The sequence below is a fragment of the Chiloscyllium plagiosum genome, unplaced genomic scaffold (genome assembly GCF_037043375.1).
Source record: "Chiloscyllium plagiosum isolate Xiang-an unplaced genomic scaffold, Cpla_swu_hap1 HiC_scaffold_33, whole genome shotgun sequence".
NCBI classification, from domain to species: Eukaryota; Metazoa; Chordata; class Chondrichthyes; order Orectolobiformes; family Hemiscylliidae; genus Chiloscyllium; species Chiloscyllium plagiosum.
In genome coordinates this window covers 2792181-2804586 of record NW_028270171.1, presented here as the reverse complement: position 1 = coordinate 2804586, position 12406 = coordinate 2792181, and the positions used below count along the sequence as shown (strand labels likewise).

The 12406-nt window shown below is 44.4% G+C and overlaps 1 protein-coding gene across 6 annotated transcripts in view; it reads left to right on the top strand.

Annotated features, from left to right (window-relative positions):
- LOC122542090 (uncharacterized) overlaps positions 1–12406 on the top strand; it is a 164394-nt gene that overhangs the window by 56539 nt on the left and 95449 nt on the right. For all 6 annotated transcript variants that reach the window (XM_087978196.1, XM_087978195.1, XM_087978201.1 and 3 more), the window contains exons 25-31: positions 1379–1414; positions 1654–1710; positions 4087–4122; positions 4781–4837; positions 8471–8527; positions 10008–10064; positions 11189–11233. In XM_087978196.1, the coding sequence (XP_087834322.1) occupies positions 1379–1414; positions 1654–1710; positions 4087–4122; positions 4781–4837; positions 8471–8527; positions 10008–10064; positions 11189–11233 (345 nt within the window). The remainder of the gene's footprint in view (positions 1–1378; positions 1415–1653; positions 1711–4086; positions 4123–4780; positions 4838–8470; positions 8528–10007; positions 10065–11188; positions 11234–12406) is intronic.

The following is a 12406-nucleotide window of genomic DNA, read 5'->3' as shown; positions in this document are numbered from 1 at the left end:
GCTGCATTCACATACCTACATTTTTTAAATATTTATTTCCGCACGGATACTCAGATCCCACTGTGCCTCACAGATCTACGATCTCTCACCATCTACAGCATGTGATTCTTTCATCACATATATTCTGCCAAAATGGACGATTTCAGCTTTTTCCCACTATACTCCATTTGCCTGGTCTTCATGCACTCATAAACCTCCCCTTATCCCTTTCTTCATTTGTTGTGACCACTTTGGAACTCCCTTTCCTCCACATTTTTAACTCAGCTGTGAATTTAGTCACTGTATCGTCCCTCCGTCCATCCAAATCCTTTCTATAAGTGGTGAAAGGTTGAGGTCCCACCACTGATCCCTGTGACACCACTTTACATCTTACTGAACAGAAATGACCCATTTATGATGACTCTCTACTTGCTGTTCATTAGCCAACCATCTACCCATCCCAGCATGACAGCTCCTACATAGAATCCCAAGATCTCACCAAGAGGCCATTTGGCCCTTAAGGTCTGTACACACCCTCTGAAGACTATCTCACTCTCTCTCTGTATTTACAATGGCTAATCTTCCTAACGTAAACATCTTTGGATTGTCAGAGGAAACCAGAGCAGTTGGCGGAAATCCATGCAGACAGAGAGGGAACGTGCAAACTCCACACAGTCAGCAAGGGTTGAATCGATCGCAGGTCCCTGGTGCTGTGAGACAGCAGTGCTAACCACTGCACCACCATGTGAACCCCTATCATGGGCATTTATTTTCCACAATGACCTTTGATGCTGCAGCTTATCACCTGCCTCTAGGATCCCAGTAACAGCACATCCAGCACCTCCCCATTATCCACAGCACATGGTTCTCCCTCAATACACTCCAATTAATTGGTTAAACATCATTACCCTCTCTGTCTCAAGACTTTGGTGTCTCGCCCTAAAGCATTCAGTGGATGATAACTAAAATAGAGAAGGATGTGTGAGGTGAATGGGAAAAGGCAGGAGAAGGACTTGAAGCCATGCTGGTTATTTGGAGAGGTGTGCAGACACAATGGGCTGCATATCCTCCATGTACACAGTAACACTGCTGGCATTATGCTGACCTGCCCAAGTGTCCAGCTTCCTGCTTTTAATCACTTACTCTCAACAGCTTCCCTCTGACACATGTTAAGATACTGTCCTCAAAATCCCTGCTTTCGGTCTCCATTAACTTTGGAATAAAAGAGTTACGATCACCAAGTAATGGTCTGAAATTCAGCTTCAACTTATGTTTGGAGCTATCCCTAGTCCAATTGCTGAGTGTCGGGTTTGTTTGCACTGGGAGGGAGATGACTGCAAACCATTTGGATATCGAGACATGTCATCCAGAAACTGAGATCCTGTTCCCTCTGTTTCAGACTCAGCGGAGAATGAGAGTGCACCTGATACTAAAGGTATTTATCCCCATCTTTCAACAACATGTCACAGTTACAGATTTAAATATCAGTACAACAGGAGGGATAGGTTTAAAGCAATTCTGACAATGGGACACAGAGCCTCTCCTGGGGATTGGGGAACTGAAATTCTCTTCTTTCTATTCCAGATTCTCTAGAAAAAATTAGTCACTTGGAGAATTCAGCTATCTGTATTTCTGATTTAATCTGCCATTGTTTCTAAACCATTTTTATTTCAGATTCTAAAGAAAGCAGTGAAAGGAAAATCAAAGTGATCGCTTCAGGACGAGATAATGGTTTGTAGATTTCTCTGTGTGGGCCATTATTGACTGGGCTAATATATGGGAGCTGGGTCCATGAGGATTAATAAGCTGTTTAGAGAAATGATTCAAATACACGTGGAGGCAGGGGACAAGGAGCAGGATGGAGAGCAAGCTGGTTACAAAACAGCAAATACAGTGTAGGGGTAAAAGTGAGTCAGTCAGCCTGGGGGGAGTGTGGGAAGTGATGCTTCTCAGGGATCAGTGCTGGGATCACTTTTGGTCACCATTTACAGAAAAAACTTGGACTTGGGAATCAGAAATAGAATTCCATATCTGTTGGTGACATCAAACAGAGTGTTTAGTCAGTATTGAGGAGATGATCATGAACTCTGTCCTTGGACAAATTATTGAAGTACCTTTCAGATTGCATCGTTTCACAGGCACCAATTTGGAGTCCTTGGTTGATTTTCTGAAATGTTGATCAGGGTCACCTTCTGAGCTCACCCAGGGGAAAGCAGCAATACTTCAAACTCAGCTTCGTGCCCTGTGGGATTCCGGAAGCTGATGGAGCAGATTAGGCAGGGGCTTTCCAATCTGCCTGCTGTCTCAGGAGTAGCCCAGAACCATCTCCCAGAAAACATAGTTCAAAAGCAATTCTAATTCTGTTTTCACACGGATAGACTGATCATCTGTTCCTGAGACCTCAGTTACCATTGCAAATATGCCATCTGCTTGAAGATCGAGTCTCATCCATACTTGCCGGAACCAATTGCCAGATATTAAGCTCATTCATCACCAAACTCCTGCTGTCTGTTTAAACACAATGCTCTTCCCAGGATCACTGTGTCTGTTGTAATGCCTTTACACAAGAATCATCCTGCAAATTACCTCCAGGTCTGTTCTTTTCCTTCTCCCACAGGCTGTTCCAAATTCCACGAGGCAATTCCAGCTGACAATTCAAAATTGATAAAAGAATAAAAATTGGCAAAAGTTCTAACACAGGTCATTGCTATTCAGGATAATGAGAGTGGGGGTGAGACTTTAGGTGTAAGAACATGGATGACACAGGTTCCTTTAAAATACTGAATTGAAATTGCATGGAGAAACACAGGGATCTGGGGTTCCAGACACATTAAACCATTGAATCTCATGAGACAGGTTAATAAAGGGCCTGTTCCTGTGCTGAGAGTTGTTCTGTTCGTTGTCCATCAAGCACAGAGCCAGATTCCTCAACCATTCCTTGCATGCGAAGCCCTTCATCCAAGGAATCATTGTTGTAAATCTCCTCTGGACCCCCTTCTGTGCCAGCACATCCTTCCTTAGATATGGGGCCCATAAACTGCTCACAAACTTTAACATGTAATCTGACCACCTCAGTATTACATCTCTGCTCTAGTATTCTCCCCTCTTGAAATGAATGATAACTTTATTTTTGTCTTCCTATCTGCCAACTGAACCTGCATGTTAACCTTAAGCAGGTTCTGAACTAGGACTCTCAAGTCCGTTTGTGCTTCAGATTTCCAAAGCCTTTCCCCATTCAGAAAATACTCTATGCGTATCTTCCTCCTGCAAAACAGCATAAACTCACACTTTCTCACATTGTATTCCATCTGCTACTTCTTTGTCCACTCTCCTAGCCTGTCCAAGTCCTTCTGCAGCCTCCCTGCTTCCTCAGCATTACCTGTCCCTCCACCTATCTGCACACGTATACACCATTGCCCTCAGATCCTTCGTCTGGATCATTAATGTATAATGTGAATAGTTGTGGTCCTGCGGAACCCCTTTAGTAACCAGCTACCATCCTGATAAAGACTCATTTCATCCTACTGTCTTCCAGTCAGCCAATCTTCTAACCATGCCAGTTCCTTGTCGGTAACACCGTGAGCTCTTGTCTTATTTAGCAGCCTCCTATGTGGCACCTTGTCAAAGGTCTTCCAGAAATCCAAATTGATCACATTCACTGGCTGTCCTTTTCTAATGTGGTCATTACGTCCTCAAAGATCTTTAACAGATTTGTCAGGCATGACCAGCCCCGATGAGGCTGTGCTGACTCAGCTCTATTTTACCATGCATACCGAAGTACTCCACAATCTCATCCTCAATAATGGACTGCAAAGTCTTACCAATAACTGAGGTAAGGCTAATTGGCCTATAGTTTCCTGTCTCCTGTCTCCTTCCCTTCTTAAACAGGGTTGTTACCTTAGCCACTTTTCAGTCCTCTGAAACGTTCCCTGACTCCATGATTTCTGACAGATCACAACTAATGGCTCCAACTGAAACAATTGGGAACTGACCCCTGCCCAAGTGCTGAGTGTGGGGGGAGGGTTTACAGTGGGAGTGGGAGCATTGAAAACCATTTGGATATTGGAACATGTGCTCTGGAAACTGAAATCCTGATCTCTCTTTCAGACTCAGCGGAGAATGAGAGTGCGCCTAATCCTAAAGGTATTTATCATCATCTTTCAACAACGCATCACAGTTACAGGTTTAAATATCATTAAAACCAGCGAGACAGGTTTAAACTATTCTGATAATGGGACACAGAGGCTCTCCTGGGGATTGGGGAACTGAAATTCTCTTTATTCCAGATTCTGCACAAAGAACGAGTCATTCGGAGGCTCAAGGAATCTACATTTCTGTTTTAATCTGTCTCTGTTTCTAACAATCACTGCTGAATAATCTATTGATGATTGTCCTATTGATTCTGGGAAGCTGTTTGCATCCATTGACCTTGGATGGAAAGCCAAAGCTCAGAGCCCAGAGTCAGTGCCCAGCTCACTGTTCCTGTACCTGAAGAGCCAGGAGGCCAGAGAGTGCGGCTTAGAGACAATGTCAGCCCCGGGCAGGAAGTGAAGCTCGCACTCACCCTGGAGACTCCGGGATTCAACCCGTAGCTTCCTGGTGAAATGAGCCGACCCCAATCCAACCCAGAGCTGGCCCTTTGAGTGATGGGAATGCAGCTCATGGTGAGCTGAGCCATTCAGTGGCTGCTGCAATGTGTGAGTGTGAGCAAAAAGCAACATGTGACAGGGACACACTTTTCAATTGTGAACATTTCACACTCATTTTCCATTTGATCATCAAAAACCCGTTTGCATTTCAGATTCCAAAGAAAGCAAAGAAAAGAAAATCAAAGTGATCGGCTCGGGGCGAGATGACGGTTTGTAGATCTCTCTGTGTGGGGTGTTATTGACTGGGCTAATATATGGGAGCTGGGTCCATGAGGATTAACAAGCTCTTTATTGAAATGATTCAATAATGCAGGGGACAAGGAGCAGGATGGAGAATGGAGTTGAAAATTATTCAAACCTTTAGTGGCCTGTAACCAACAGGCTGGTTACAAAACGCAGAGTAGGGATTAAAGCATGTTACTCCGACTGATTAGATTAGATTATATTACTTTAGATTACTTTACAGTGTGGAAACAGGTCCTTCGGCCCAACAATCCACACCGACCCGCCGAAGCGCACCCACCCAGACCCATTCCCCTACATTTACCCCTGCACCTAACACTAAAGGCAATTTAGCGTGGCTAATTCACCTAATCTGCACATTTTTGGAGTGTGGGAGGAAACCGGAGCACCCGGAGGAAACCCACGCAGACACGGGGAGAATGTGCAAACTCCACACAGTCAGTCGCCTGAGGCGGGAATTGAACCCGGGTCTCTGGCGCTGTGAGGCAGCAGTGCTAACCACTGTGCCACCGTCCGCCCACTGGGTACATTGTGGGAAGTGTTGTTTCGGTGGGGTTGGTGCTGGGATCACAGTTGGTCACCGTTTACAGAAACAGCTGCCTTCTTGAATTACAACTGTTAGAGTCATAGAGATGTGCAGCATGGAACAGACCATTCAGTCTGACTCATCCATGCCAACTAAATACCCTGAATTAATCTAGTCCCATTTGCCAGCATTTGGCCTATATTCCTCTGAACCCTTCCTATTTAGGTAACCATCCCGATGCCTTTTAAATGTTGGAACTGTACCAGCTTCCATCACTTCCTCTGCCAGCTGATTCCATACACGAGACACACTCTGCACGAAAATGTTGCCTATTAGGTCCCTTTTAAATCTTTCCCCTCTCACCTAAAACCTATGCCTTCTAGTTTTGGGCTCCCTTCTCAGGGGTAAAGACCTTGTCTATTTAGCCATCCCTGTCCCTCATGATTTTTTAAACTTCTATAATGTTGGTCCTCAGCCTCCCACACTCCAGGGAAAATAACCCCAGCCTATTCATCCTCTACCTATAGCTCAAGCCCTCCAACCCAGCAGTATCTTTGTAAATCTTTTCTGAACTCTTGCAAGTTTCACAACATCCTTCCTATAGCTGGCAGGCCAATATACCAAACGTGGCCTAATCAACGTCCTACACAGCCGCAACATGACCTCCCAACCCTTATACTCAATACACTGACCCATAAAGGAAAGCATATCAAGCCTTCTTCACTATCCTGTCTACCTTTTCTTCATTAACGATCTGGATGAAGGAACTGAGTGCATTCTGGCTACGCTTGCAGATGATGCAGAGTTCAGTACAGGGACAGGTAGCATTGAGGAGGCTGGAATGCTGCAGAAGGATTTGGACAGGTTAGGAGAGCAGGCAAAGAAGTGGCAGATAGAATACAGTGTGGGAAAGTGTGAGGTCATGCTCTTTGGCAGGAAGAATATAGGCAAGAACTATTTTCTAAATGGAGAGAAAATTCAGAGACTTGGGAATTCTAGTAAAGGATTCTCTCAAGGTAAACTTACAGGTTGAGTCAGTAGTGAGGAAGACAAATGCAATGATGGCATTTAGTTTGAGAGGACTCGAATATAAAAGCAGGCTTGTACTTCTGAGGCTCTATAAGGCTCTGGTCAGACCACATTTGGAGTATTGTGTGCAGGCTTGTCTCAGGAAAGGTGTACTGACCCTGGAGCGTGATCAGAGGAGGTTCACGATAATGGTCTCAGGAATGAAAAACTTAACATATGACGAACTTTTGAGGACTCTGGGATTATACTCCATGGTGTTTAGAAGGATGAGGGGGGATCTAATTGACAAAAACTGATTAATTAATGGCCTGGACAGAGTAGATGTTGGGAACATGTTTCCATTGGTCGTGGAGACTAGGACCCAAGGACACAGCCTTAGATTAAAGGGAAGACCTTTTAGAACAGAGATAAGGAGAAACTTCTTCAGCCAGAGAATGGGGAATCTATGGAATTCACTGCCACAGAAGGCTGTGGAAGCCAGGGCATTGAGTATATTTAAGACTGAGATAGAGAGGTTCTTGAGTATCAAGGGGATCAGGGATTTCAGGGAGAAAGCAGGAGAATGGGGTTGAGAAATGTATCAGCCACGATAGAATGGTGGAGCAGGCTTGATGGACTGAATGGCCTAACTTCTGTTCCAATTTCTGTTCCTAATTACCTGTGACTCCACTTTCACAGGACCCTGTATGTGCTCTGTACATGCACCCCAAGGTCCCTTTGTTCAGCAATACTCCCCACAATCTTCACATTAAGTGTATGAGTCCTGCCCTGATTTATCCTACCAAAATGCAGCACCTCACATTTGTTTAAGTTATAGTCATAGTCATAGTCATGTACAGCATGGAAACAGACCCTTCGATCCAACCTGTCCATGCCGACCAGATATCCCAACCCAATCTATGCCACTCCTCAGCCCATTTGACCTATCTGATCAAGATCCCATTGTACTCTGAGCTAACCTTCTTCACTGTCACTACACCATCAATTTTAGTCTCATCTGCAAAATTAGTATCCATACCTCCTGTATTCACATCCAAACGATTGATATAAATGATGAAAAGCAGTGGACCCAGCACCAATCCTTCCAGGACACTGCTGGTCAAAGGGGTCCAGTCCAAAAAGCAGCTCCCCACCACCTGTATCCTACCTTCGATCCAATTCTGTATTCAAATGGCTAGCTATCCATGTATCCCATGTGATCTGACCTTGCTAACCAGTTTACCAGGCAGAATATCTTACTGGTGTCCATACAGGCAACATCTCCCACTCTGCCTTCATTCATCTTCTTTGTCACTTCTTCAAAATGCTCAGTCACGATTTCCCACGCACAAAGCCATGTGAACTTGCCCTAATCAGTCCCTGCCTTTCCAAGTACATATAAATTCTGTCCCTCAGGATCCCCTCCAATACTTCACCCACCACTGACATCAGGCTCATTGGTCTATACTTTTCTGGCATTTCCTTACCAACTTTCTTAAACAATAGCGTACTATAACCAGACACCAGTCTTCCGGCAACTCACACATGACTATCAATGATACAAGTATCCCAGCAAGAGGGTCAACAATTACTTCCTGAGCATCCCACAGTGTTCTGGGGTGCATCTGATCAGGTCCTGGGAATTTCTCCAGCTTTATATGTTTTAAGAAGTGGCTTGGGACCACTCAGTGAAGTTCAGGAGGGATTTCCAGGATTCAGAGATTTTAGTATGAAGGGAGTGTGGGGTTCGACTTTAGCTGGAGGAATGTGGATTACACACATTCCTTATAAAATCTAAGTGTAAACTGTACGTGGGTGTCTCCCTCACCCCGGAGACTCCGGGATTCAAACCGCAGTTTCCTGGTGAAATGAGCCGACCCCAATCCAACCCTGAGCTGGCCCTTTGAGCAATGGGAATGCAGCTGATGGTGAGCTGAGCCATTCAGTGGCTGCTGCAATGTGTGAGTGTGAGCAAAAAGCAACGTGTGACAGGGACACACTTTTCAATTGTGAACATTTCACACTCATTTTCCATTTGATCATCAAAAACCCGTTTGCATTTCAGATTCTAAAGAAAGCAGTGAAAGGAAAATCAAAGTGATCGCTTCAGGACGAGATGACGGTTTGTAGCTCTCTCTGTGTGGGGTGTTATTGACTGGGCTAATATATGCGAGCTGGGTCCATGAGGATTAACAAGCTGTTTATTGAAATGATTCAAATACACGTGGAGGCAGGGGACAAGGAGCAGGATGGAGAGCAAGCTGGTTACAAAACTGCAAACTCAGAGTGGGGGGTAAAAGTGAGTTACTCAGACTGCAGGGGAATGTAGGAAATGGTGTTTCTACGGGATCCGTGCTGGGATCAGTGTTGGACTCAGACTCAGAAATAGATTCCAAACCTGTTGGTGACATCAAACTGAGTGTTTTGTTTGTGTTGAGGACATGTTCATAACCTCTGTTCTTGGCTAGATTATTCAGATACATTTCAGATTACATTGTTTCACAGGCATTTTTATGCACTGTTTGAATATCTGAAATGTTGATCAGGGTCATCTTCTGAGTTCACCCATGGGAAAGCAGCGATATTTCAAACTCAGCTTCCGACTCTGTGGAGTCCGGAAACTGTGGAGCAGATTAGGCAGGGAGCTTTCCAATCTGCCTGCTGTCTCAGCAGCAGCCCAGAACCATCTCCTGAAAAACACAGTTCAAAAGCAATTCTAATTCTGTGTTCACACTGATAGTCTGATTACCTCTTCCTGAGACCACAGTTCCCATTCAAAATGTGTCATCTGATTGAACATCAAGTCTCTTCCAGACTTGGCAGAACCAATTCCCAGATACTAAGCTTATTCATCGCCTACGCCTGCAGTCTGTTTAAACACAATGCTTTTCCTACGGTCACTGTGTCTGTTGGAATGCCTTTAATCAAGAATCATCCTGCAATTTAACTCCAGGTCTGCTCTCACAAGCAAACAAGGCTTGTTTGTTCTGTTCCTTTCTTTCTCCCACAGGCTGTTCCAAATTCCATCTGTAAAATTCCAGGTCATAATTCAAAATTGGTAAATGGATTAAAACTATTGAAAAATTGGTGAGTGTTCTAACACAGGTCACTGAAATTTAAGGATAATGAGAATGAGGGTGAGACTTTAGGTGGAAGAACATGGATGACACAAGATTCTTTTAAAACGCTGAAGTGAAATTGAATGGAGGAACACAGAGATCTGGGGTTCCAGACACATTAAACCATTGAACCTAGAGAGACAGGTTAATAAAGAGCCTGTTCTTGTACTGTGAGTTGTTCTGTTCTTTCTCCATCGAGCACAGACCCAGATTCCTCAACCATTGCTCATATGAGAAGCCCCTCGCCTATGGGATCATTGTTGTAAATCTCCTCTGGACTCCCTCCTCTGCGAGCACATCCATCCTTAGACATGGGACCCAAAAACTGCTCACGATATTTAAAATGCAATCTGACCACTTGTTTATACAGCCTCAGCATTACATCTCTGCTCTAGTATTCTACCCTCTTGAAATGAATGCTAACTTTGTTTTTGTCTTTCTGTCTGCCAACTAAACCTGCATGTTAACCTGTTTCCATTTCAGATTCTAAAGAAAGCGGCGAAAGGAAAATCAAAGTGATCTCTTCAGGACGAGATGATGGTTTGTAGATCTCTCTGTGTGGGGCATTATTGACTGGGCTAATATATGGGAGCTGGGTCCATGAGGATGAAGCTCTTTATTGAAATGATTCAAATACACGTGGAGGCAGGGGACAAGGAGCAGAATGGAGACCAGGCTGGTTACAAACACAGAGGAGGGCTTAAAGCATATTACTCAGACTGAAGGCAATGTGGGAAGTGTTATTCCTCAGGGGGCGGTGCTGGGACCACTGTCGCTCGCCACTTACAGAAACAGCTGCCTTCTTGAACAACCGTAAGAGTCACAGAGAAAGCAGCTTGGAACAGACCATTCTGTCTAACTCATCCATGCCTCGCCAACTAAATATTCTCAATTAATCTAGTCACATTTGCCACGGTTTATTCCTTATTCCTCTGAACCCTTCCTATTCATGTAACCATCCAGATGCCTTTTAAATGTTCTAATTGTACCAGCTTCCATCACTTCCTCTGGGAGCTCATTTGTGGCATCTCACCTTTAACTATTGATGATGCAAGTATCCCAGCAAGGGGGTCAGCAATCACTTCCTGAGCATCCCACAGAGTTCTGGGATACACCTGATCAAGTCCTGGGAATTTCTCGAGCTTTGTCTGTTTTAAGATGTGACTTGGGACCACTCAGTGCAATTTGGGAGGGATTTCCAGGATTCAGAGATTTCAGAATGAAGAGAATGAGGGAAGAATATGAACTACACACATTCCATAAAAAATCTGTGCAAAATGTAAGTGAGACTCTCCCTCACCCTGGAGACTCTGGGATTCAACCTGCAGTTTCCTGGTGAAATGAGCTGACCGCAATCCAACCCTGAGCTGGCCCTTCGAGCGATGGGAATGCAGCTTGTGGTGAGCAGAGTCTTTCAGTGGCTGCTGCAATGTGTGAGTGTGAGCAAAAAGCAACGTGTGAGAGGGACACAATTTTCAATTGTGAACATTTCACACTCCTTTTCCATTTGATTATCAAAAAACCCATTTCCATTTCAGATTCCAAAGAAAGCAGTGAAAGGAAAATTGATTACTGTGAAATCAATGATGTCATCAGTTCTCAAATCTTTCTCTTTCAAGTATAATCTTCAGTGGACAACACTTACTCTCTTCTTTCTGTTTCAGAATCAGATGAGATTGGAAAGTGGAACAGAAACAACCACAATTCCAGTGAGTGAACAATTGCCTAATCCAAAGCTAGGAATCACGGTGTGAGTGTGAACTATACTTTAGACGAGAGCTCAGTTTGTGGGTGAGGAGGCTGAGGGGAAAATTGAATCAAATTCTCAGGAGAAGCAATTCCAAGCTCAAGACGCAATGACTTTCCTGGGATTGGGGAACTGAAATTCTCTTCTTTCTGTTCATGATTCTTCATAAAAGCGAGTCACGTGGAGACTCAAGGGGTCTATATTTCTATTTTAACCTGTCCCTATTTCTACCACATAATTGCTGATTAATCCTTTGACAATTGCATTAACACTGGAAATGTGTTTAGATTTTTAACTTCTTGAATCTTCTTATTATTCTCTCAGGGGCCATGTGTGTCCCTGGCTGGGCTAGCAGTTATTGCCCATCTCTAGTCAGCCCTTGAGAAGGTGGGGGTGAGCTGCCTTTTGAACCACTGCTGTCCATATGCTGTAGATAGTCCCAAATGTCCTCAGGGAGGGAATTCCAGGATTTTGACCCAATGACACTGAAGGAACGGCAATATATTTCCAAGTCAGGATGCTGAGTGGATTGAAGGGGAACTTGAAGGGAATGGTGTTCCCATGTAACTGCTGCCCTTGTGCTTCTAGATGGAAATGGCCATGGGTTTAGAAGGTGCTGCCTGAGGATCTTTGGTGAATTTCTGCAGTGCATCTTGTAGCGAGTACTCATCGCTGCTACTGAGCATTGGTGATAGAGGAAGTGAATGTTTGTGGATATGGTACCAATCAACCAGGCTGGTTTATCCTGGATGATGTTGAGCATCTTGAGTGTTGTCAGAGCTGTATTTATCCAGCCAAGTGGGGAATATTCCACCAAATTCCTGACTTTCCCTTGTAGATAGTGGACAGGGTTCAGGGAGTCAGGAGGTGAGTTACTCCTGTCAGATTCCTCGTCTCTGACCTGGTCTTGTGACAAGTGAGTTTACGTGGTGACTCCAGTTCAATTTCTGGTCAATGGTAACCCCAAAGATGCTGATAGTGGGGTCTCCGCATTGAATGTCAAGGGGTGGTGATTATATTCTCTCTTCTTGGAGATGGTCATTGCCTGTCATTTGTGTGGTGCAACTGTCAGCATCCACTTGTCGCCCAAACCTGGATACAGTCCAGAACCTGCTGCATTTGTACAGGCACTGCT